Source organism: Osmia lignaria, chromosome 2 (assembly GCF_051020975.1).
Source record: "Osmia lignaria lignaria isolate PbOS001 chromosome 2, iyOsmLign1, whole genome shotgun sequence".
Taxonomy (NCBI): Eukaryota; Metazoa; Arthropoda; class Insecta; order Hymenoptera; family Megachilidae; genus Osmia; species Osmia lignaria.
In genome coordinates, this window is record NC_135033.1 from 10,293,817 (window position 1) to 10,319,998 (window position 26,182).

The 26,182-nt window shown below is 33.2% G+C and overlaps 6 protein-coding genes across 14 annotated transcripts; 2 read left to right on the forward strand and 4 right to left on the reverse strand.

The window, feature by feature from the left end:
* Window positions 1–25: 25 nt before the first annotated feature.
* LOC117608431 (O-glucosyltransferase rumi homolog) lies at window positions 26–1,795 on the reverse strand. The gene is made up of 6 exons (XM_034333540.2): window positions 1,501–1,795; window positions 1,271–1,442; window positions 1,008–1,209; window positions 657–935; window positions 329–561; window positions 26–246 (listed from the first exon to the last, which is right to left on the reverse strand). Exons 1-6 carry the CDS (start codon window positions 1,625–1,627, stop codon window positions 42–44), a joined length of 1,218 nt encoding a protein of 405 aa, XP_034189431.2. The 5' UTR covers window positions 1,628–1,795; the 3' UTR covers window positions 26–41.
* Window positions 1,796–1,835: 40 nt separating this feature from the next.
* On the reverse strand, window positions 1,836–2,946 carry RpL30 (ribosomal protein L30). The gene is made up of 4 exons (XM_034333548.2): window positions 2,813–2,946; window positions 2,679–2,718; window positions 2,277–2,422; window positions 1,836–2,041 (listed from the first exon to the last, which is right to left on the reverse strand). Exons 2-4 carry the CDS (start codon window positions 2,697–2,699, stop codon window positions 1,864–1,866), a joined length of 345 nt encoding a protein of 114 aa, XP_034189439.1. The 5' UTR covers window positions 2,700–2,718; window positions 2,813–2,946; the 3' UTR covers window positions 1,836–1,863.
* A 381-nt stretch (window positions 2,947–3,327) lies between these two features.
* Mpi (mannose phosphate isomerase) lies at window positions 3,328–6,178 on the forward strand. 4 transcript variants are annotated; one of them, XM_076692638.1, is made up of 6 exons: window positions 3,328–3,678; window positions 3,869–4,199; window positions 4,262–4,577; window positions 4,654–4,821; window positions 4,886–5,088; window positions 5,159–6,178. In XM_076692638.1, the coding sequence occupies exons 2-6, from the start codon at window positions 3,882–3,884 to the stop codon at window positions 5,363–5,365; spliced, it is 1,212 nt and encodes a 403-aa protein (XP_076548753.1). In that variant the 5' UTR covers window positions 3,328–3,678; window positions 3,869–3,881; the 3' UTR covers window positions 5,366–6,178. The 4 variants fall into 4 exon arrangements, with proteins under 4 accessions (XP_076548753.1, XP_034189677.1, XP_076548758.1 ...); XM_034333786.2 differs by having other exon boundaries at window positions 3,328–3,585; XM_076692643.1 differs by having other exon boundaries at window positions 3,328–3,570.
* On the reverse strand, window positions 5,150–7,837 carry TfIIFbeta (transcription factor TFIIFbeta). Of its 2 annotated transcripts, XM_034333788.2 has the most exons (7): window positions 7,689–7,837; window positions 7,455–7,606; window positions 7,295–7,384; window positions 7,104–7,228; window positions 6,885–7,028; window positions 6,651–6,815; window positions 5,150–5,285 (listed from the first exon to the last, which is right to left on the reverse strand). In XM_034333788.2, the coding sequence occupies exons 1-6, from the start codon at window positions 7,835–7,837 to the stop codon at window positions 6,657–6,659; spliced, it is 819 nt and encodes a 272-aa protein (XP_034189679.1). In that variant the 3' UTR covers window positions 5,150–5,285; window positions 6,651–6,656. The 2 variants fall into 2 exon arrangements, with proteins under 2 accessions (XP_034189679.1, XP_034189678.1); XM_034333787.2 differs by lacking the exon at window positions 5,150–5,285 and having other exon boundaries at window positions 6,507–6,815.
* mRpL41 (mitochondrial ribosomal protein L41) lies at window positions 7,721–12,000 on the forward strand. Of its 4 annotated transcripts, XR_013063539.1 has the most exons (4): window positions 8,438–8,598; window positions 8,724–8,891; window positions 8,965–11,327; window positions 11,463–12,000. XR_013063539.1 is itself a non-coding variant. In XM_034333790.2 (3 exons), exons 2-3 carry the CDS (start codon window positions 8,732–8,734, stop codon window positions 9,303–9,305), a joined length of 501 nt encoding a protein of 166 aa, XP_034189681.2. In that variant the 5' UTR covers window positions 7,721–7,858; window positions 8,724–8,731; the 3' UTR covers window positions 9,306–9,703. The 4 variants fall into 4 exon arrangements, 3 of the variants coding, with proteins under 3 accessions (XP_034189681.2, XP_034189682.2, XP_034189683.2); XM_034333790.2 differs by lacking the exons at window positions 8,438–8,598; window positions 11,463–12,000 and adding an exon at window positions 7,721–7,858 and having other exon boundaries at window positions 8,965–9,703; XM_034333791.2 differs by lacking the exons at window positions 8,438–8,598; window positions 11,463–12,000 and adding an exon at window positions 8,143–8,282 and having other exon boundaries at window positions 8,965–9,703.
* LOC117608531 (uncharacterized) lies at window positions 11,512–16,435 on the reverse strand. 2 transcript variants are annotated; one of them, XM_034333785.2, is made up of 10 exons: window positions 16,116–16,435; window positions 15,364–15,569; window positions 15,137–15,283; window positions 14,747–15,067; window positions 14,554–14,677; window positions 14,263–14,477; window positions 14,033–14,178; window positions 13,030–13,574; window positions 12,521–12,942; window positions 11,512–11,631 (listed from the first exon to the last, which is right to left on the reverse strand). In XM_034333785.2, the coding sequence occupies exons 2-10, from the start codon at window positions 15,481–15,483 to the stop codon at window positions 11,512–11,514; spliced, it is 2,160 nt and encodes a 719-aa protein (XP_034189676.1). In that variant the 5' UTR covers window positions 15,484–15,569; window positions 16,116–16,435. The 2 variants fall into 2 exon arrangements, with proteins under 2 accessions (XP_034189676.1, XP_076548730.1); XM_076692615.1 differs by lacking the exon at window positions 16,116–16,435 and adding an exon at window positions 15,670–16,065.
* Between the last annotated feature and the right edge of the window lie 9,747 nt (window positions 16,436–26,182).

The window sequence follows — 26,182 nt, forward strand, 5'->3', positions numbered from 1 at the left end:
AAGTGCATAAAATTATTTATATTAAATAAATGTACTAATTATTAAGATCGTTTCTTTTTTTCAATTTTAATTAAAGTTTTATCTAAGGTAACTTTATACGTTAAAAGTTTAGAATACCTTTCAAGAAGCTTTTTCCAGAACTGTATGATATCAGTCATCTTCAAATTATTCCATATAAAATCCCGTCCATAGTCGGCAATCTTTTTTGACAATTCGTCATTATCGACTGCAAATTGTATCAACTTTCTGTACACATCAAAAGTTATGAAAATTACTATGCTCTATAAAATATATTAAGTAACAGTAAAAAAATGGAGAAAGATCTTACTCTAATTCTGTTTGATCAGCATCTTTAGGAACAGGTATGTAATGAATCCAAGGTATCATTGCTTCATAATAAAATTCAGTCCATTCGTCCCCAACATGAAATACTAGAGATCTACACAAAAATAAATGTTTGTGCCTGAATGATGCTGCAACACCTCGGTAATTGAATAAGTATTTATATTTACAGTGAGCTTCCAAAGAAACTTCTGAAGCTGGAGGTACATGCAATGTGTCCTGTAATAAAACATAACATTATTCTTCCTGTATATACCCATATACGCTTTTGAAGCGAGAAACCAGCGTAAATATAAATATTAAAGCTTTGTTACTTCATCAGACTTCCATGCTTGATTTTTTGTATACTGAGCATCTATTAAATCAGGTTTTTTGCGGCTTAATAGCACCAAATTATCACGCTCTGAACTCGTTCTAGAACCTCTGAAAAATGCTTTATTCTCTTTCTTTTCCCATGGTATACTTTTACTAGCTTTGTCTAAAGATACACGGTGTTCATCCCATCTTCCAAGGCCACGGGGATATAAAGAAATTGCAGGACCACCTTCCCAAAATGACCATGCTGGATATGTAATGTCATAATATTGTGGTGTCTATAATATTTTACAATACTCAAAAATCTTTCATGAATAAAATATAGAATTTTACAAATTTAAATTGTTTACCTTACTGAATGAAAACACAGGTAGTGGGCCACCAAAATATTTGTTTGATTGAGGATAATCTCTCACATTTATGACTAAATCCATATCTGGTAATTTAGGAGCTAATTTTAAAAGAAAGTGCTCTACTCCACCACATCTTGATGGAAACATACAATCTTTCTGCCTATATACCTTTCCCTCTACTATTTGATAAAATGTTCCTCTAAAAATTATATCACATTTCAATTAACAGAATTTATCATACTTAACATTAATACACATACCTAGCTTTTGCAGCATCTATTAAATCTTTGTTTATACCTTTTTCTTTGAAAGGTTTCAAATCATGTATAATAACATGTTTAAAACATGCATTGTTAGTATTATTGCAAGGTTGATAATTTTCATTTGTTTCTTCAATTATGTGATGGTATTTATCGTATTGTGCATCTGAACCTGAAAAAAGAGCAGTATTAGAAAAATCATAATTTTTGAACATTATGTTTATAAGTACCTTTTTTATAATTATTAGTTTCTTTTTTAGTAGTGCAACCTTCAACATTATCGATAGGACAATATTGTTCCTCACAATAAGCGATACACAAAAAAATTATAAATGATATATAATTTATTAATGACATATTTTAATTATAAATAAGAAAACAAATCCTGAGTGTCATAACCACGAGTCCTCGCGCTTAAAAGTGGTCAGGTGAAACTAGTGACATCTACTTTACAAATTACACAGTACATACTCGTTCATGATACGATACTGATCACGAAATTATTATCGCTCATTGTAGTTAAATTAAGGATAGGGTATAAGGATAAATGCACGATTTTTTCTTTAAAACTTTATTAAATAAAAAATATATATCTATGCTTGTTCACCAAGCGGCATAGATTTGATAATATCAGAATTTCCTGGATCTGTAATAGAAAGGGTACATACTCGGAAATATTTTCCGCAAGCAGTACCCAATTCTATATTATTTCCAACATAATGATGTACACCAGTCTTCGCCAGCATAGCATAATATTCTATCTCTGATTTCCTGTTATCAGAAAAAAATAAGAATTTATGAATTTTAAGTTTCCAATTTCTTATATGTATTGTCTCTGCACTTACAAGCAGAGACGTGAGACTACTCCGTAGAACTCCTACTACAAATAATGTAAATCAATATGAAAATTATAAAACTTATTTTTCTGACTGATCTTATTTAACACAGATTGATAATTTTCATATTGATTTATAGGTACTGAAGGAGTACTACATCTCAGTCTCACCTTAATGGAGGAGTGTTATTGGCAATGATGACTAATTTAGCTTTTCCTTGGCGAAGGGATTTCAGTGTCTGCTTGTAGCCTAGGACATATTTTCCTGATTTCATAACCAGAGCTAGTCTGGTGTTGATACCCTCCTGGGACTTTTTCTGTTTAAACAAAGAAACAAAGAGATTTCATATAAATAAAATCCTAAGTTTATACAAATAGCAGTCTAACCTCCATAAAGAAAATACTATAAAGATCTTTTTTAAACACAATTTCTTTTGATTTAGAAGTATAAATAAATAAAATGTGTATTGGCACGGGCATTTACACGTTATTATATACATGAAAGTAAATAAAAATTACGTTTAATATTGTCTCAAATGAAGACTACCATGTGGCTTTGGAAAAAGTATTTACCTGTTTCTTTTGGGCAACCATGTTTACTGTTTAATAAAACCTATAACAAAAACAAATAATTATACACAATTAGCAATGCATTTTTATAGTTTTATAAAGAATTAGTAACAAATATTCAAATATAATTGTAATACCTTCACACCGAGCCTAGTGCCACCGAACACGGCAAATGTAGGAAAGGTTGGTTAAGCTCTTCTACCGGAAGTTATTCCAGTTCGAGTTCGAGTTCGAGTTCGACCTCAAATTCGATTCCGATTTCGATTTCGAGATTGCTACGAAACATATTTATACCGCAGTTCACCAGAGTCCATAACTGCGATGTGCAGGTTGGAAGATGGTGGGGGAACGCAGCGAGCTCTCTGCTAATCGCTTTCCACTTCGTTTGGGAGTATCGCCAATCAGGGCGAAGATGCGTACTGGACATGCGCGAAGAACGAAAACTGGTCTTTTCGCAGTTATGGACTCTGGTGAACTGCGGTATATATATTTATTATATTATATCAAATAAAAAATAATGATTTCTGTATGATTTATCTAATCATTGGATGTATACAATTTTTTGCTATTAAACTGAATGATAAAATTGTTCCTAATCCTTTATTCATTATTCAACTTCTTTTTACCTATAGTTTTATGAATACAACCTTTATGATTGTAATCAAATCTTGTAATTTTGAAATACAATGGAAATTATGAACAGTCGGATTTGTCTTATTTATAAAATGAATGAAAGGGCGTAGAATAAAATATGTTTCAGCGTAAAAATGTCTTAGAAAATCAATACGATCAATGAGAAACGCTCAAAAAAGGAAATGAGAGAGTAAAATCAGAATATTGTTCTGTAAATATGATAACAGATGTGAGCGAAATATTGACGTTATCAAGACACCTGGTAATAATCATATTTGTACGTATACATTTTGTTTTATCAGCTCTATTGTTTATATAAACTTTATCAAACCGTTCGTTCTTTAACAACGCCGACGTTTGTTATTTATAGGTAATATTATAAAAATTTGTAAGCATATGTTTTTATTTTTTATATAATAAAATCAAACGTTTTCACAGGAAACATATGTAATGATAATATTAGAAAATAAAAATTGACAAGCAGAAGATTTTTCTTTAAAAACTCATCATTTTTTGCAAAATTAAAGAATTTAATAATGATCAGTGTTATTCTGTTTTAGAAATATTTATAACATGGAACTTAAATGTAAAGTACAGACTTATGATTGGGGAAAACATGGTATCGATAGTACAGTTGCAACTTTAATGAAATCTGCCAATTCAGATTTTGTATTAGATGAAAAAAAACCATACGCCGAATTATGGATGGGTACACATCCCAATGGTCCTTCATTCATGAAAGACTCAAATATATCTTTAGAGGAATATATAAAACAAAATAGTGAAGTATTAGGCAGTGATACTCTAAAAATATTTAGCCAACAACTACCATTCCTTTTTAAAGTATTATCTGTGAATAAAGCATTATCGATTCAGGCACATCCACATAAGGTATATTAAATATTTACTTGTTCTATTTCTGTTCTACAGTGCAATGTTAAATATTGTTACAGGAAAAAGCAATAGAGTTGCATCAACAGTATCCTACTATTTACAAAGATGCAAATCATAAACCTGAGCTTGCAATAGCATTAACACCATTTGAGGCTCTCTGTGGTTTCCGTCCAATTAGAGAGATAAAAGAGTTTTTAAAAATTCTTCCAGAATTACGTGCTGTGATAGGAGAAGATAAAGTACTTAAATTTATGACAATAGATGAAACTGGTATTAGCAAAGCTTTGAAAACATGTTTCCATAGTTTAATGACTTGTGATCCTGGTTTGATAGCACTGCAACTTAGAAAATTACTTGATAGATTATCTAATTTAGGTAAATTATATTGAGAAATAAATATTTATAATAATAGTAAATGCAATGTTTTAAATTAAAAAAAAAAACTTTTTAGATGAGTCATTAAGACAAACTTTACATGCCAGTTTACTAGAAAGACTGTACTTAGATTACCCTGCAGATGTAGGATGTTTTGGCATTTATTTTTTTAATTTTGTAACAATGCAGCCTGGTGAGGCTATATACCTTGGACCAAATGAACCACATGCATATCTTTCTGGTGGTAAGTTTATTAAGACACATATGTATAATATACTATATTATAAGTTTGAAAAATATGTTTACAGATTGCATTGAATGTATGGCATGTTCTGACAACGTAGTGCGTTCCGGGTTGACTCAAAAATTAAAAGATGTGCCAACATTAATTGAAATGTTAACATATAATTGTGAACCAATTTCTGCAAAAAAATTTCAACCTTCTCGCGAGGACGAATGTACCGAAGTATTTCGTCCTCCTGTATCAGATTTTGCGGTTGCCAAAATTACAGTAGGTTCTCTTATTAAAATGTTTTTCATAACTTAGTTATTGATAATGTAAAAATGATAATACATTTTAGATACCTCCTGGAAGATCTTCATATAATATAATTCCGAGGAGTACAGCTAGTATTTTAATCATTATAAACGGTAAAGGAGAAATTTCATCGTCGAAAATTCTTTATCGGGGATCTGTTATATTTATTGCTGCAAATGAAGAAATCGGAATTAAAGTTTTATGCGGTTGTCATCCGATGTTAATGTTTCAAGCATTTGTAAACGTTTAAGGTAACTTTGGAATATTCAATTTATTCCAAGGGTAACTTTAGAGTATTCGGAAGAAAAGGTGTGATAAACGGTAAAATTGCACGCACAAAGTATCATTGCACTTTTTAATGCTTTTTAGACTAAAGCTAAAGCTGTTAAATCTTTGATCTTTGAATTTTATCAGTAGTTATAGTTGAAACTAAAGGTTGAAAAATGTTATTTACTATTCTTCGTTTTAATAGAATAGAAACATTCCATAGTTTATATCGGATACTAGGAAGTAGAGTTGATGTGTCTATACATCATGTTTCCAATATTAATGCATGAATGTATAAAAATTACGAACATGTTTCAGTTATATTGGAAGTGTTTACCAATTACAATTCCTGCCATACACGTATTATAATGCATTTTGACTTTCAGTTAACATTATTGATGTTAAATAGTATTTGTTTATATTATAAAGAATGATCATTTTCCTTTCTTTAGATTACTATCCTAATTCAGAAAGGTATACCAACTTATACAGTAATATACTTATGCATTTCTTGTGTCAAAACATGTATTTTTATATTTGTATTATTTATAATGATACAGAAAAGACACAATTTTATTGTTCATCCCAATGCAGTAACAAAATTTAATGTGCAATCAACTCTAGTCACGTTATGTTAACTATTATTATACGTGCAAACAGATTGTATTAAGTCGTGGATTCTCATTTTATGGTACTACATAGCAAAAGAACGTATAAACTTAAGCCATTTAAATAGCATTTAAAGTTATCATTCCATAATATTTTTATTTATGGAAAACTAGAAACGTTGTTTTTATTTCTATTGTATGTAAGATAGTAAACAAGAATAAAAATAATTTTTAAAATATTTTAATGTGTGTAACAACACATAGTGCCTTTTATTTACAGGATTAGAAATAGCTAAAATTCGTGTAACAACTATTGTACTTTAATAATGCAATGCATCTTTTTTTTTATATATAGAGTATAAACATTTACTTTACAGGATTACAATTTTATTTTATGATCTAGCAATTTATATCATAATAAAAAATTTTTAATTGTAGTATAATAGAAATAATTGATTTAATTATTAATCGTGTTTAGTCAAAAAATAGAAGAATAATTTAATTACCTTGTTCCCTTCTTAATAAGAACATAAATGTACAATATTTAAAAAATTGTCAAAGTCATGTTTATGTTGCACAGCCTTAAGTTTAAGATATTGTATTTTACTTTTAACTTTACTTTAAATAAATGAAAACTAAATAAAAATGATATACGAATACCATGAATTAATCGTCGTCTGATTCATCATCTTTTTTCTGAGCATTTTCGGAAGATTTTTCTTCTTCTTTATAATGCCGGTATTCCGGTTTTAACTCCCACATGTTTCTATGAGGATTTTTTAGATTATAATTACAAACCTCATTCAATATTTCTTTTAAGTACACCTAATAAAATGAACAAACTTAGAAGTTGTGTATGTAATTAGATATTTAAAAGTGGATACATGTACTTACAATGGGTTGTCTTGTAATTTTCACAAGATCTCTTATGTTATAATACTGGTGTTTCTCAAATGCAGCAAACAACATATCTAATACTGTGTTCTTATCTTCTCTCATCTTCTTACCCTCAGCCTTCTTCTTTTCTGCATATTCAATCTGCAAGATACATAAACATTAGTGTATGTTAAAATAATGTACTTTAATTTTACAATTTCTTAATAAAGTACTCACATTATGTTTGTGATCAGAAACAGGCTTATAATTTTGAACTACCCTATCTAATTGTTGAACCTGTCTCTGTGGCACAGAAGCTCTCTTAATACTCTGTAGTTTCAACTTCATATAACAATTATCAGCTAAAAATAATGCAAATATATGAATATTATGTTAGATTTTTAAATGTTTTATAATGAACTCCTTACCATATGGTCTACATTCCAATTTTTGTACAATTCTGCCTTCCATGTAAAGTTTCTCAGTTTCAGGGACAATAGAATCCGAACTACTTGATGCTAAAGAAAAATCACACTTTTAAAACATTGATTAATCAAATGATTGATGCAACAGTTAATTGTGACTTACGTGTAACATGAGAAAATACACCCAACATTTGTTTTGTCACTGTTGTAACATCTAATCTATGTTGTTTTGGAATTTCTTCCTCTCCTGGCTCTTTTAATGCTAATACAGCTTCAGATAATCTAAGAGATACTTCTGCCTTTTGGCCAGGGTTTCTAATAACATATTCAAACTATAATATATATATTTTCATAAAATTACAGTACTGATACAGACACAAAATTGAAGGAAACCTACTTCGTTATTTTTAATTTTCCAACTTCTATATTGCCAGGTGCTTTTTCCCATTTATTTGCTATGTACTTAGGTACTTTGACAAGCCATACACCTCGGCCGGCATTACTTAAATCTAATTCTTTTTCCGTATGCGGAGCAGTTCCTGACATAATTACTTTTTTAGAAACGAGGTATGTATCGCAAGATAAATAAAATTGTACTACGAATAACGCTCGATACGTTTATATTTCGTAAATCTTTGTATGTACAAATATGTATATATTTCACAAAACATATAAATAGAATCAAGTCCTGATTATTCTAGTTTAATAAAAAATCATTTAAATAAAGATTGTATCAATTAAAATAATATTTGTTACTTCATAAATTATAAGAATTTATCTACTGTGCTGTAAAAAAATAATTATATTTTTTTATTCAGTAATGGTTTAGAGCAATGATTATAGATAGTTAAGACAGTATTATGTACTATCAGAAGCAGATGCTGTACGACAGGAATTTGAACTTAGAATTCAAAATAAATATTATAACTAATTGTTTAATTATCCTATGTTTGTAATACAGAATTGAAATAAATATTAAAACTTTAATACAGTAAGCATTGTTGCTTATATTTTTAATTTAATTGTATAGCAATAACTTATTGTTTCATGTGATAAGGGTTTTAAGAGGCAATAAAATATTTACATGATATTAATAAGTTATTGTTTTTATAGGTTCCTTATTAACTTTTAATAATAATTCATTGAATAATACATTAATTATTATACACTGAAAGCGTATATTCTAATTAATATTTTAAGCTTGGTAACCTTTGTGAAGGTATGATGCGTAATACTTTATGTGCTTAATAAGCAATTGAATTATTGAGAATTAATTGTTGATACATAGTAATACTTCTAAACTATCAGTACGTAATGTTAATTAAGCGAAATTTATTTTCAAAAATTGAAAATAGATGTATCGTGTATATTCGTTACATACCATAACCTTACTAACAAATTTTATTTTTATAAAATGTAATTATTTTTGTAGATACTGTAATGGCATCCACATGTATGATTATAAGCCGACAAATTTCAACCTCGTCTGTTCGTCATGGTAAACGAAATTTTCGAATGATACAGATATATAATAAACGAGGTAGTCGACTATTTAAACAAGAGCAAGCTAAAAATCCAGATTCTGATATTCCAATTGATAGTAAGTATTTCTAATTGTATCACTGAAATAAAGGTAACCAGCAGTTTATATTTTATTTGAAAAATGTTTTCAGGAAGAGGGACAAGACTAACAGGGAAAAGAATAGGTAATGAATGGGTTAACATACCAGAAATGATACCAGAGCTTGTTGTTCCGTCTATGAAAAATTTTAATCTAAAGCCATATGTTTCTTATAATTGTATGGATGTTAAACAGCGCGAATTCACTGCCAAAGACTTATTCAATTTCGTATATGCTGAAAAAATTAAACAGGATTATAAAAATAACCAATTAAATAAAGATGGTGAACCATTGAATCCTAGTGAATATGAACAATTAACACCTGAAGAAGCTAGGCTTAGAGCTGAAAAAACTGGCACAGATATCTTTACACCTACTAAAGAAGAACCTTGAATTGTATCAAATATTTATAATGAAAGAAATATAAAGTAAAGCAACAATAGATAGCACCAGTTTTGCAGTCTGCATATGATTTTATTCAATATGTTCATACGCGCAATTAATACAGTTGTTGATATTTTTGCGATTTTAAATAATAATTATTTACCATCATACATGACTTCGAGATGATCATGTTTCATTTAGTAGAAAATCTTTAATTTGAACTGCAATTTATTTATTGTTATTTGTATTATCCGATTATTGTACAATATTTGTTTAACACGTCACTATCTGATAGTAAATAATTACTTTACAAAGTAGTTGCACGCATTGCAGTATATGGCCAACAATAATTCCGTCATGTAATTGTTACAAAAATCATGATTGTTATTAATAAAAACAGTTTCGCGAAATTTATTGGTATATATCGTTGAAGTAAATCAATGTTACCCGTTAATAAATAATGTTTATTTAATGCAATTTTGCATTCATTGAAAAAAGAATATAGATGATGATGCGCAGCAGTGTTCAAAACCGATTTTCAATTCCTGCGGTATTTTTAATTGGACTGTCTTTTTAAGAACAATTTGCCGAGACAAGATTATGCTAACTTAACAGCTACTTTTTTTCTCACTTATCAAAAGATTTTTTGAGCGAAGTTTGATTGTTTTGTTGGGTAAAAAATTGCGGAAAATTTGAATATTAAAGTCGTTGTCAGTTGTGCGCGGCCGGTATTGCTTTCTACTGACTAGACTACCAGAATCTAATATATATTTGCTTTAAAAAGTGCTGTATTCGTATACAAATGTAAAAACATTTTTTTTTCAGTTCTATGAATTTTTTTCATTACTGATTTTTCCTTTTTTTCTATTTAATAGTATAAGAACTTCATGGAATAGAATCGTTCAGTTTTTGAATAAAAGAATTTCCTATAAACAATTAAAATAATTTGTATTTTCTGCAATAAATAAAAATTATACAAAATATCTAATTTTTAATACAAACAATTACTACTCGTTTAAGATCATATGTATACAACAATTTTAATTAAACATCTTTGCAGAATGCAGCACTTTTTTATTTCTTTGAACAGCAGCTACTAATTATCACTATTTATTGTTTGTATCATTTCTTAGTTCGCTATAACGATCATAATGAAGAGTGGAGTCTAATGAAACATCTGGTTTTGTACAACAATATTGGAATAGTTGCCAATAAAAACGTGTAACAAAAAACTTTAACGTAGTTTCTTTCATTTTTTAACTCCACTCTTCGTTTAATTGCATAAAAAAGCATAAGTGGCACAGTTCTTGCATCTAATTTAAAGTAACATTTCAGCTCTTCTTGCAGAGATTATCATACTTGGATCTCTTGTATTATAATTGCAATACCGTGCTTTAAAGTTAGATAATCCATTTTTTTTTTCTATCTGTAACAACATTCTTTTATTTGGTAAGACTCATTTGTTTTAAATGAAAATAAAATTAACATTGAAAATGTGAGAAGAAAACATTGTTATTATTTAATGAAGTGTATTCAGGAAGCACACCAAGAACGTTCTTCATTAATTATCATTCATGTATGCACAAGTATACATGTTGTACTTCCAATTAAACATATCCATTGTAAAGCAAGACATATGCCACTTGCTCATGAATATAAATTTGGTTGGTGTTTCCTCTTGTTAATTATCAGTCTATGATATAATTGGATATTTGACTGATAAAATCAGCCAATCAATAAGGCAGGTGCACATGTTACTACACGACAAAGATTTTTTAATAACAGTACATTTTCGTTATGTATACATATGTATATATTTGATACATGTAACTTTCCTATGAATGAAGTTATATGATTGTATAAATACAAATGACAAGGTATGAATGTTTTTCAAGCAGACGTTTCAGAAGAAAAGAAGATTATTCAAAAGGAATAAATCTTTGGCATTTAGTAACATGTACCTTCCATTTAATCAAAGATTTTGTGTATGAAAGCTAGAGTACCATGGAGGAAATTGTTCTACAAAGAAATGTATACAACATTGTTATTGGATACTTAGAAAATACATATAATAAAATACATAATTATATAAATAAAAATACTGATATGGAAAGACTAGGAAGGCAATACTGCTTATTGTATTTTTTTTTTATGTATCTAATCTAGTCTTTCAGACTCAAAATCTCCAATACTAAAATTACAACAAGGTAGATGTTCATTCCATTGGATCTCCAACGTTTTCGAAGATGGTTGAGTGAGGGTTGCTTCCAGTGGGCCATAAAAAGCCACCTACACTGCCAGGTGGCAAATATGATGCTCCTCCACTAAGGCCCACCTGATATATTTTCTTCTTTAAATTATTTACATTTTGTATATAATTTTTCTATTCAATATATATATATCTTTATTATATAAACTATTAAAAAAATAAAATCTAGAAAGCTAAATAACGGAAAAGTGCTACAAATCATATGCATTTTTCAAGCTTAACATTGTATTGTTTGGGGGCTCTTTCATATTGTAATTGTGCTAATACATGATAAGAGTTTATTTGGAATTGTTGTTGGTGTATCAGTGCATAAACTGGTGTTATTGTCCTATTGTGTATTTAACAGGCAAAGAAGTAACTATTTAAAATTACATTGCACAGTTATCAAAACAAATTCTTTTAGTTATTTCAGGCGCATATATATATATATATATATATATATATGTAACAACGTATAAACAGCAGTGCAATTCTTAAAAATAAAGATCCTTTTTTTTCTTTTTGTTAACTGTACATTCATATTCAGTAGAGGATTGGTACATGCACGACGTAAGGCAAATTAGAGTGAACAATGAATTGCCAAATTAAAGAAAAATAATTGTTTATTTGCATCTAAACACAAATAATTGTGCTCTCGTATCACAAGTAACGTCTAGTCGCTAATGTAGTAAACAATACTAATAATAATATGTACATCGATACATCGTTGTGGACATGATACACGCCCACAACAATGTTAACATTATAAAAGGAACGGTAACATAATACTCTATATTGAGTTCACAATTTTGGCACGACTTAAATTTGTTCCAAAAAGAACAATGACGTCATGATCATTGGACAGATACCAACGAGTTTTATTTTGCGTTCTTTTATGCCAGCCCGATAACTTTTTTTTTTTTTATTAGGCAGTTTAATCCGAACGATTTTTTGAAATTTCTATTTATAGAATTACCTGTTGGCTCCACAGCAATGTCCTTTCTGCCAACTGACAATCTGCTGCTAGTCGAGATGGCAGACTTTTCCATCTTTCTTCGTCTCGTTTTCTTTCTCTATCAACAAAGTCTCTATCAACGTGTCCCTGAGATAAAGGTGGTAAGATTTGTGTTCTTTGAGCTAATTTGTAACTGTCCTGTCGAGGTACATGCTCAGCGCGTCTACTCGTAGTACTTGTTGATACAGGTAGCGGGGTTGGACTTCCTCCACCTCTATGTCTATGATATAAGTTACGTTTTTGCTGTAACATACGTTGTTGTACCAGCAATTGTAATTGTGTACTGGAGTCTCCTCGAATTTTGAACTGTGGTTGATTCTCTGGCGGTGTAGACGGTGGTCTCAAGTGAACAAGATCTAAATGGCCTCTAGCTTTACCCGAATCTATTACAAACAAAACACAGGACAGTTGTTAATACCTTATGGTAAAAACATTTGTACGATCGAGTGTTTCATTTATATTTTCAATACCTTGAATACTTCGTTGCTTCGCTGGTCTATCACCACCGCCTTGTTGATAAAATAACAATCTAGGTCCACCGTCGGAGGCTCTACGCCCTTGAGAAACTCTTGATATTCGACCGGTTATCGGCGATGGACTCATAGGCGGTGGAGGTGTGCAAGAAGGTAAGCTACTCGTGAACGAATTTGCCCCTGAGTAATCCGGTGGGCAACCAGAGTCAAAACTAGACTCAAAAAGCTCGGACGATGAACTACCACTACCACCCGCGATAAATAATGTTGTTCGACTGGGAGGATCAATAGAATCCATAAGTGGGGTATCAAAATGTTGTTGATAATCGCTTAATCTTCGATTGACTATCTGACTGTCAATTCGTTGACTGATATCATGATCTAGGCCTAGTCTATGTTCTTCGAGTTTAATTTGAGCTTCCCTTAATTCATCGCCACTTGGACCTTCTTCTAGATCACCTTCCGCGCTACAACATCCTTCATCGGTCGAAGAACTTGTCGAGCTAAACCTTTTTCCCCCTCGAGTTGCATCTTCTCTTGTTCTAGAAGGAAAATACAGGAGATATCTTACACACAATGTTCCCTGCGACATCGGTTTACTGTAGCGACTTTTACTGCAGGTGATTTTTGCGTCTCATATTTGCTATATCAATCGTTACTACTTTTTCAAATATATAAAATTGTAAATTATAATGTAATAAAAATTGGTATAACTTAAAATGAAATGAAGGCAATAAAATAAAATAACACAATTACCAAAAATAAAGTCACAGCAAAGTGCTTCCAACCCAACCTGTCCTGATTAAATCTTCAATACATGCATCACCATCAATTAAGATCAATGTCCCACTAAGCTATCGCTGTAAATAAAAATCGTATGATTAACATTTCGTTTGTTAGAAGCTTTTCCGACTGGTAGGATTGGAAGTCAAGTAAAACACTTTTTAAACAAAAATTAATGCAACGCTTAACAACGTGTAAATATTTAATATGAATTTACCTTGATTTGAATTTATCCTCCTTTGTTCTTGCAACACCAGGCCAGCAGGTATTATTCGCTGTACTGCTAATACGATGTTGCTTCAATCTTTCTAACAGTAAGAAATATATAGCAGCATGATGGTCATAACTGCTGTTTCTCAATGACTGTCAAAAGACAACGATCTTGAATTAATAATTATTACTATATTACAAGCACCAGATAAAACAAAGAAATACACGTAAAGGTACCTCTCTAGTTCGTGTAATATCTATGCCTAAACTATGCATAAGTCGAAGTATTTGCTCGTTTGGTTCTTGGATGGATGACGATGATGATCTTGTTATAATCATTGAACAAACAGTGTCCGCGGATCCGGCCATCCAGCGGTGCCTTTTTATTTGTGGAATGGTATATCGCTTAGCGGGTTCCAAAACCAACATTTTACGTATTAAACTTTCGCAATCTGCGGCAAAAACATTTAAAATATATATTTTTTCGAATAAGATTCATAAAAATGTTAGCTCCTCAAAGGGAAATACCTGTGCTCATAAAGTATGGAATTCTAAATCTTCCACTCAAAACGCGATCTCTTAAGGACTGAAGAGTAGATCCATCAAAGGGCAGTGCTCCACATACTAATACATACAATACAACACCTAAACTCTGCAAAAATAAAATAATGATATATGTAACTCTTGATGAGAAATATTTTGTGCCAACTAATCTACTCACCCATACATCAATTTCAGGACCAGCATAATGCTTTCCTCTGAATACTTCTGGTGCAGCATAAGGTGGGCTACCGCACCATGTACTTAGCCTTTCTCCAGGAGAAAATCTATTACTAAAGCCAAAATCAGCAATCTTCACGTTCATCTGAGCATCTAAGAGTAAATTTTCAGCTTTAAGATCACGATGCGCTACACCAGTTGCATGGCAGTATTCAACCGCAGAAAGTATTTGAGCAAATGTTGCACGAGCTCTGGGTTCGCCCATTCGTCCGTACCGTGCAATATAGTCAAATATTTCACCTTTGCTTGCGTATTCGCACACCTAGAGAAAATACAAAATTATACCAGCTTCCTAAATCTCTGAAACATTTTTGAAATTATTTAAACGCACCATGTATATCATGTTCTTTGTTTCCATAACTTGATATAATTTGACAATGTGCGGATGTTCCAATTGCTTCATTATTTCTACCTCTCTATAAACTTTCTCAAGATTGGTAGGATCTAACTGAGTTTTATCGATTATTTTAATAGCCACCTAAAAGGAAGGAGAAAGAAAATTTGATTAAATTTTAAATAAAAATAAAGTTAGCACAGGTGTTGTTGAATAATATTTACCTCTGTCTTAGTAATACGGTGTCTAGCTAATTTTACCACTGCAAAGTTTCCTTTACCAATGGTTCCTTCAATGTCATAAAATCCTACACGAATTTGTTTCTTGCTTTGACCAGAATCCATTTTTACTGAATATATAAATTTGTTTGCCAACAAATTTTTTAATGATTGTTTCTTTTCTTATTGTACCTTACAATTATCCAAAGTCACTGAAAAAAAAAATAATAATAATTAGAATATTTAATGCTTCTAAGCAATCTAATTATTGCACAAAGAATTCGTGTACTGTTATTAACAAATAAATCATACATATATACATCAATTCAAAAGCTTCTTGAGAAATAGTGTTGTTAGGAAAGGACATTCTCGACGAGAGCTGCTCGCGCGTTATATGTGCAGCGTACAAGGTAAAACGTCAGAGATATTCTGCGTAAAACTACTAAAAGCAGAAGAGACTTTTGCAGGGGAAGCTTCCTCACAAAAGTGTAAAAGCTTCCTGCAACAAGTACAATAGGTATTCTCGACTGACGTCATGGATCGACAACGACCTCTTGCCTATCGACGGGTCCAGGATCGATACCCGTCGATAGTCCTCGATAAGATGATAAAAGAAACAAAAAAGAGCGCAGCAAAAAAAAAAAAAGACCGAGTCCAAGAACATCGAACCCTGCTAAACTGGTTCCAAGAATTAACAGGAGCAATATAGCAAAGTGTGTACGGGCAACGCTGGCTGACAGATACTCGCTAGAACTTACATTCGATCCCGGGCCTGAATTACCGGGTACAACACGTTCCGAACCGGTAGAACCGTTTATGAAGCGAAAGAAACGCGTTGGCGCTGTCGACCTCGACGGGTGCGTAAGGTCGGGGAGCTGATGCCATCGGTGAGAAGTCGTCCTTCACGTTTACGAGATCCCGAATCTCGTTTCGGAACGGTAACGTTCCTACGACAAGGGTCGTAGGAGCTTCGCGTAATACGACGGTTCGATACCGACTGACCGACGGCCATGTTGCTACCCCCCTGCTATGCCAGAGTCGCCGGCCCCTGTACTTCCTCTTCCCTCTACGTCCCTTATCTACATCACAGCCATTCTTAGCGAATACTACCACTACTACCGTCACTACCACCCTCTCATCATTATTCCCCACCAACTATCTTCGTGTTCCCCCCACTGTTACAAAATGTACACGCGCGCGCGCGCGCGGGCACGTTATCTTCAACAATTGACGTCAACGTACGTGTTACTATCGTCTCATCGTTAATTGTTCCTGGGTGTAATTGCAAGGCAAATAGCCCGTATGCCACCACGTGGTTGACCGATCGACTTCCTCCTCTTTCGTCTTTTCCCGAGTCACTTTTTTTTCGTTGATACGATGTACGTATGTACGTTGATCAGAAGATTGCTGACTACATAGAAACACAATTTGATTCATCGCTTTAACGAGATACCGTGCAATTCGGGGGTAGGAGAAAGCGTATTACAGTTGCTCAACGGAGTCAATGTACCATCACTTTAAATACACTGAATTTTCAATACAATTTCTATATAGTATGTATTTTATATTCCTCGTTATTAGAAATACTTTTCCATTTGATTACATAAAATACACACTATTTTCAATTTACCTTACCTATATAGATAACTTCTTTCTCGACGGTCGTCAGCGGTTTGACGATCGTCCCCGTCATCGACGGTCGTAGATAATTAATTCTGGTAAATACTGGTAACTTTTTTTTTAAAGAATTGACGTCAAACCAGACTTCTTTACTGTAAGCGCTTTTTAACAGCATGCAAACTGTATATCTGTTTCGTGAATCACGTTAAGATCAAGCGTTTTTTTTTTATGGCGCGTAAGCCGGCAACCATTATACAAACGAAAAAAGGCAACCAATCGGGTGCGTTCTCTGGGCACGCCGTTTGTTGCGGCAGGTTAGGGGCTACTTCCGACGATTACTCTTCAACTGTTCGTTATCAGGACTGATAAAATATCAAAAAAAGAAGATTTTAATTGTCAGCGTCTTTCTCTCTCTCTCTATCCTTGATATGTACTTTATATCACCATAGTCTAATTTTCTCTTTTATAAATAATAAAATAATTAAGAGCGAGTGAAAGATTAGCATTCGTAAATAATAATATCATTTGTTTATCTATGTATACTTCTACAACTATTCTAGTTATAATGGCTGGACAAATAAAATGAAATATATGTAATAGTATGAATCGCGTGTTAAGCAAAGGTTATACGAGAAACTTCCCACGCAGGGATGTAACAGCGTTATGCCTGTAAAATTAACATGCGCGGTGGCATTCTACATTTGCGAACGTTATTACGTCTGTAATAATTTATATGTATTCGAGGCTAGATACGCCTACAATCGAAGATGAGCGAAATCTGACTGGAACGTTAGATAACAATAGATAGTGACGGTAGATAATAGGAATAATGGAAATAATGAGCGGTAATTTACGTGTTATCGACGAATACGTTTTTATCCACTCGAACGATCGTTCGGCTAATTTTTTTTTTTTTTATTGGATTGTAGCGTAGTATTGGACTTTATTTACGAAGTTATTACTTTAATAAGTGGTCGTCTAGATAATATTTTCAAATTAAGTTATAGTAGAATCATACTACATTAATATGCTCCGTTCAAATAATTTTTCTTAAGATTGCTGTAACCGGAAGTGGACGAAGCAATCGCTTAATTGACAAGCTCATTTTCATTACGATGACAGTGTAGTAATCTTTTTTTACAATCGTAGGTTTATGCATTATTTATTCGAATACTAATAAGTACAAGTATCGCGTACTGATTACATTTATCTCTTTCGCTATTTTACGTCAATAATTTGAAAAATTTATTTATGAAATACTTAGGAAAATTGACCGTTCGTATCTTTTCACTATGTCTGACTATACTCGTGACTATATTCCTGAAACGTGCCCTATGGTTTTAGTTAACAATGCACATCAACCTAAATATTTGGCACGTGAAAAAAAAAAAAAAAAAAAGAAATTTCACGTAAATGAATAAAGAGGTAGGTAAAATTCCTAGAACTTTTTGAACATCGCACGTATGTAATTTATTCATGTTACAAGAAACGTAATCCCGCATTTCCCCGAGCGGTTTCGAGCGTCATCGCGGGACTTTCGTCCACGTATTTTCGGCACCATGCCACGGACGTCCTCCGTGTAATATGCTCCAAGTGCGTCATAATTAAAACAGACGAACCCCGAACACGTTGTGATGCACTCGAAAGCTCGTGACGATTGCGGAAGAAAGTTCTGACCGGTTAAGTTGCGGGACATAGTTTTTGTTTCTCATAGAATCTCTTCTTCGTTCGACGCCCATGCGTACGCTAGATTTTTTATTTTCCTCTTTCTCTTTGTTTTCATTTTTTTTTCTTTTTCATTTTTCGAAAGCAACACCTCCGTGCGTCAGACGCGTTTCACTGTGCGATTTTTCAAAGGTTGACGGTATGTTTTATACGTTGTAAAACAAATAAATTGTTGTTCGCTTGTAACGTTTGATTTTACCTTAGAATATGAGATACGTAGAATCGTAGGTATTTATTTATTCGCGGCTAAAATTATTAAAATATGAAAATTTCTATTAGATATTCATTTTTGAACTTTAGAAACGTTAAACGCTCGGGACTTTAACTATTCGGAATTCTTATATCTCTGATTTTTTTTTTTCCTGTCATTTCACAAAATTGGATGGAAATGTATATTTCAAGTTATTTTGAACGGTACCGAAATACTACGCCGAACAGTATCAGCCATAAAGAATATTATATTTTCGGAATATGATATTCACCGTCAGCAACTTAGACAGTACCAAAAACAAAAAAAAACAAAAAATGCAAACCTCAAATCTTTTTCATCGACATCGTTTCATCTACTCGAAAGTTTTATTCTTTATTTCTATAGCACTGCTATTGTCATTCATCCATGACCTACTTTTTTTTCACGATTCCTTCGCGAAATGATGTTTACTTGTCTGCAATAGCAGAGGTAAAGGTGAAAAATCAGTGATATCGTTATCAAAAATCGTACACAACGGTGAATCGCAAATATGAAACGATGTACTTAAGATAGTAAGGTAGAAGGAAATATGTACGTAATAGATCCGATGGAAAGTCCGAGTCTACCAGGCGAATCATTAGGATTATTACAACATCTAGTAATAGGATCAGGATATAATAGGATTACAGAGATTGGTCTTTCTCGTGACGTATGTGAAGGAAACTTAAAGCTGACATATATAATTTCATTCGATATCATTCATTAATGATGACTGTTGAAACTCATTTGTCCCTTTAATCTTTACCACTGATTCAATTGCAATTCAAAGATTTCTAATTTACGGTAAATAAATGTTTCACAAGAAGACTTTCCCTTCGTTTTGACACGTTCCATCTTTTTTCTCTTCACCAGCTTGTTACGATCACGCTTTCCATTCTTTTGTAATTATTGCCACTTTTTTCCCTGTGCTAAGACTGAAAGCTATTTCTATACTCCTAGAAAGATTAAATTGAAAAATAAAATCTGTCCGAGGGTTAATGATTAATTAGTGTTTTTTGCAACGTGTAACACAGAAATTCAATGGAAAACAATGAAGAAAAAATTCCCTGTATACCGATAAAATATCGACGATCTAACGAAACAATAGACAGACGTACGATATAAGAATGTTCAGGGGGATGCATAAATAGATCATTTTCTTGCGTCGTGGTCGGGGTAGGTGGAGTAGGTCACGTAGGAAGGATGTTCGGCATGGTTTTGAACGTGGTTCCTGCTCGCTTTCGGCACGGTCCTGCTTGACGTCATCGAATGACGTCAATCCAGGGTCCCACCAGGTTCCCCGGCCCTCCTTCGAGGCGCGCTTTATCGCGTCAACGTCGCGAAGACGCGTCCACCACCTCCGTCACCTCGGCCCTCCGTGTCTCCGCCGACGCCTGCCTGATACGGTTAAACGAGTGAAATTTACGAAATGCCACCGCTCTGTTCTCGCCAGCCATCTGCAAATAGAATTGGAATCAACCTGAAATAACAAGGGACGTTTCTTAGGGAACAATATCCAACGAACGTCTGCTGGAAGAAAAAATATATTTCAAAGTATAGGAATGATTTGGGATGGATCGTCTTCCGGTATTGGAAATAGATATCATCTTTTTTTGGGAAGGTAATTTGGAGTTAAAAGATACGATAGTTTTTTGGGTTGAAGGTTGGTTTTCTTGGGGATGGTTGGATGGAACTGTAGGCGGATTACTTGGAAGCTTTTGTTGGTTGATGGTAAAGGTTGTTGAGTGGGAAGCAACTGATTAAAATTTAATTAGGAATCGGTCGTTTCTAAATTAATTGGAGGTAGAGAATATAGGGGTGGGAAAGGTGAGAGGAATATTACTATTACCACTACTGTTACTATTAACAGTGACATTACCAATACCATTATCATTACTATTAAGTTAGCTAACGATAATGATAATCCACTTAATCAGCCAGCGATAGGAACTAACTAAATATTTATCATAACCTAATGACAGATAATAATTTGTCAATAATTATGTAAGAACGGATGGTACTTTTTTATTTACACTACAAACAGAAGTAGTTCCATTGCATTGGAATGCTGGAAGCGTATCATAATTAAGATGATTTGACAAGAATCACCAGATCATCGTGAAACAGCTTATGAAAATTGAATTGATTACTGCTTTTCTTTTCTTTATAGAACAATTTTTTCTTCATCTAGAGTACTAGATATTCATCGGAATTGCGCAACTAACAAGCGTTATTAAGTAACGAGAAAAACGAAAGTGTAAATAGAATTTAAAAGCGATCTCTTCATTTCGTAAAACTGTTTTTATTTAAAGGATTATCATAATTAAGCGATAAGAATATCTAAATAATTACTCAACGAATGGGGAAAGTAGAAACGATTACCAGTTCTTTTCTAAAGTTGAAAAAAAACCCCGTGAGAAAGTTCGTTTTGCTAATGTATTAAATATTTGACTACGAATTAACAATTGTCTAATAGAAAATTTTCTTTTACAATAGAGCGTATCTTCGTGACCTACATACATGATGGTTTTATAGAATCAATAAGAATTACCAGTAATTCGACAATTCGATGATAAGTATTGAAACTTTGATATAAAAAAAGGATTACTTCTTTGGATGTTGAAATTTATTTATTCATGGATTAATGATAAAAATGATGTTTATGCTTATTCCTATCACTTTTTATCATAGTTTGACAATCGATACCAGAAAAACTGGATTAAAGATGATAATACATTCACTGATAATAAAAAAGAAAAAAAAAAAAAGAAATAGAAAAAACTATTTTAAAAAATTTTGCAAAAATCGCTGAAAAGCCCCGATTTTATGGATCATTCTTATTTCAGAACATTGAATATTTACTTACATTTTTAAAGGATCTGAGAATTGGCAAAAAAACGATCTATGAAAATAATTATTCAATCCTTCTTCAAATTTATTTGTCTTGAGTCATTCTGTGTCAGAGATTATTTATTTCAATGGGAATATAAACAGGTGTCGACAGAATGTAAAATAAACAATGTCGTAACTTGGGGAACAGGTATTTTAAAGTCAGAAATGGAATTTTGGAATATCGAGGGGTGCGACCTACGTTCCTGGGGGGAAGCCAGGCTCTCCCTGGTCTGGAATTTCGGAATTCTGAAATTCCAAAAATAATTAGATGACTAGATTCGTCGCCACTCCTAATTTCTCTTGTCGGGTAGATTTCATCCAAAATACCGTGTCTCGGCACGATTGTGACATAAGTTTGGATAAAGTGGGTACCGAAATAAATGGCAAGCCTGGCCGAGTTCTGACAACGGAGAAACTGTTAAAGTAGAGAAGATGGAGCGTAGGCGTGAGAACCTAGCCACGTGCGAATATTTCGAATATCGAATTTGAATCTGGGATCCTCGAGACTTCGTACCATCCTTGAAATCTGCCAACAAACTATCAGCTACGAAACATCTCAACAATCCGAGACGTTCGCGTTCCACCCCCTGATCGTTCGCATACTTCAAAATTAATACTATTCTCAATTTCTTTATTGTATCGTTGCGTTATCAGAAAAACGAGAAAACTCTCCGACGAGATAACGCGTCCGCGTCAGCGAAAAAGTGCTTTTCCAATTTTAGAATGAAGCTCTCCAAGTGATTAGCCTTGATCCGATTTTTCTGAATAATCTGCACATTAATTCGCTGTAATTTCAATAAGTTCCGACGATGTACCGAAAGAGCATTCAGGCGAATCGAAATTGATATAAAAGAAAATGTAACAAATTAACAGAGCTCAGGAATAGATTTAGCTTGAACTTCTGTTTCGTGTATCAGCAGAATTTTTTATGGCTTCTTTTGAATTTTATTCCAATGTGTATTCTTAGAATATTAGCACATAAATTATTCTGCTTCTAAAAAATGATAAGTGATCTACAAAGTTCCCGAATAAAGTATTAAAAAAATCAGCTTATTCGATGAAATAATTGATCCATAATTAATATTTAATTGACGGCTACCGGAGACCGACCTAAATTTTCGGATACACGAGTGCCCCTGTCTCCCTCAACCCTTCGTACACGCTGAAAGGTAATGAGCTCGGTAACGGTACATAAGGGCTTGGACAGTCCTAACGACCGACCAATCAGATGCGAGGAAAGTGTCCAGCAACTGGACCGGTCCAATCACTGGGCCCGTTACTTTATTTCAGCCCCTATGTAATTGAAAACAAAGCGTCCCTTCCAATAACAAGGTTATTTATATAACCCGCCGTGTAACACGCGTGACTATTTCTGAATATTCTTTTGTCCATAAAATTAGCCGCAAATTGGATAGGAACATTGACGAGGAGGCCACTTTTGTCGACGAGGCATTGTTATTATAATTATTCGGTACGGGGAAACAATGACGTTGCAAACGATTGTGCCACATCATCTATTCATCGATTGGAATTAATTTCGAAACGGAACTTTGCGAGATTCGATCTGTTCAATTTTTTTTTTCTTTCTTTTCCTCCTTCGCATGCATTTTGCGCGTCATTTAAAATTGCACTCGAGAATTTTTGCTAATTACGCAAACGATATGACGCAGGTTCCTTAGCATCAGTAGCCAACACTTGGAATTGGTCCACGTGAGGAGTGCCACGAAATTCAATGATTCGTCCACGTGTACATACATCGTCGATTAAACGTGAATCAGCTTTCGTTATTGCCATTGATATTATGCTGATGATCCAATGTCCGTGTTCTCAACAGACACGCCATAAAAATATTTGCCAATTTTGCTTATCTACATATTTCATTTCTGACCAGTAGGTTACGTGTTAATTTGCTGAGAATCCATACTTGTGACTCAATTTTTGAACATCGATTCATCTTTTTTCTCTTTTTTCAATGACCAACCAAGTTTTTACTCATTCTCATCTTTCATCCTCCTTGTCGCTTGCAATTTATCAACACGCGGTTAAGTTTCATTAATTCATTTTTTTTACCCATTTTAATGAAACACGCATCGATTTATCATTTAAATAGATTTCTACTTAATGAAGTCTTTATTAATTCTCAACTTTTTGCTACCAGTCTCTTCTAATGTCTTTTGTAATTATATTATTTATAAATCATAGTCTTAATGAGTAGCTTCATTAACACGATGCCAATTTTCAGTTTGATTAGCCTGTGAATATTTCAAAGCCAAGAGTCTCGAATATCGAAATTTTTTCTCTGACAGTCAACTCTCAGAGCGTTCTTGTCAATTGCCGCGAAGGTAGTCTGACGTCAAAGTTCAAAATTGAGCAATTAGGGTTGCGAAATCTCGAAGAATTTTCTCCTAATTTGTACACTCGCCTCTGAGTTGCATTTCATTTTAGTGCAAGTCATTTAACGATCATGAACAATGTACATTGCTCTTCAATGTACATTGCTCGAATTTATTCGATTTATCGAATCAACAATACAAAATTTCCAAATCAATTTGCTCGACTTCATTAAATGAAGAACAGAGAAAATTAACGCTTCTATAAACACGGTAGAATAATCGAAGAAGTTAAAATTGATACGATTGGAAATGTACCATGTCCTCGGAAACTTTTAGACAACACTGTACATTCACACTTGATGCGCTCGTATGATGAAAATCCGCTGCAAGGTTTACGACACGCTTCGCTCGTCGAGCATCAAGAAAATAATTATTGAGAAAGACCGTATGCCTTGTACACTGAGACAAGGTATTAAAAAAGAACAACCTTCGAGTTCCTTCGAGTTCCTTCGTGGTTGTGTCAACCCAGTTGTCTGATTAAAAGTTAATGCACGTGAACTGTGAGAGCTACAGAATCTTAGTGGTACATTCGTATTCCACTTCGAATAATAATTTAAAAAATGATTTAGTAATTATTTCTGGACACCCTGTGGATTGATACACGTGTAGCGTGACAGGTAAGTCTCGGGCCATACTGTACCGCTATTGTTACGACGTATGACATTATAGTGATATCACGCGAAGAGATGCGATCTCACGAGTAGCTCGAGCATGCACCGAGTTCGATCCACTCGCGTTAAGGGGATTGCACGAGGAAACGGAGAATGAAACCTTTCTGTACCTCTTTCGAGTACGTTGTACGAAAAGGTTTCCTCGAGCGTGACGGCGATTTATTCAATTCGAATTCCGGGGGCAACGTCTCTCCGCTAATCGTTCGACGCTTCCGATTTCGGTGAAATAATTTAGCAACGACGTTCGAAATAGAATAATAATTCTTGATAGAAAATTTCTATACATAGTCGTTTCTTTACGTAATAATTTGTAACACGTTGAATAATTTATAAGTATGTATACAGTTGGTTTGTTGCTAACGATAAGAGGAAGGAAAAGCTAGCGTTCGTGCACGATGCTTTTTCGTGTACGTTTTAGGAAATGTATATAAAGAACTCGGTCTCGCTTGAACGTACATCAGTCACATGATGTTCAGCCTCGTGCGTTTTTCCTATTCCGAGCATGAAGTATTTGCGCAAATAGAGAGCAGATAAGGCAATTATGTAATTTCTGGGAATTTTCGAAAGTCCTAGACGCAAGGATGTTTCTAAGCTCTGCCAATTTTCTTTCTCACATGTTTCTTTTTTTAAATTTCCAGTGAAATTATTAAAAGAAATCTTATCAATTTCTTATCTTTTATCCTTCAATTTTCTTCCTCAGTTATTGATCCGGATGAAGCTAACATCTGTTTCACGTGTAACGATTAATATCCTAAAAGGAGTCGTTCTTTATAGAAAGGCCGATATCAGTATTATCAAGGAAAAAAGTTCGCCACGACAAAAGGGTGTAATGCTTTCAGCTCCAACAGGCCGCGCCATTTTCCAATGACTCGAATCTCTGCAAGAACTTTTTCATACCCTTGCCTGTTTTCCGCTTTACTGCCACCAGTGTGAAATACGATACTTTTTGTACCGTAGAATTTACGGGAGCAAGATATTTCGAAAAAGACGATACGCTTTTGTGTTTAATCGGAATGCAACGAGTGCAACAGTTGCATCGTAAACACGGAAAATCCTGGAGGTTGATTTGAATGGTGTGCAGTAAGGAAAACGAAGCAATAAAAGTATAATAAAATTAAACAATAAAACATAATTACAAATTTCAAAGCAATACCGATGAGGTAATTACAATACGTCCATGTATTGCCGGAAGCAGTTATAGGGGAGATCGATGTCGGTACTGTGGATAATGTCAGTGTTCTACATTTATCTATCATGTACTTACTGGCAGTATGTATCCTGGTGAATGATCATTT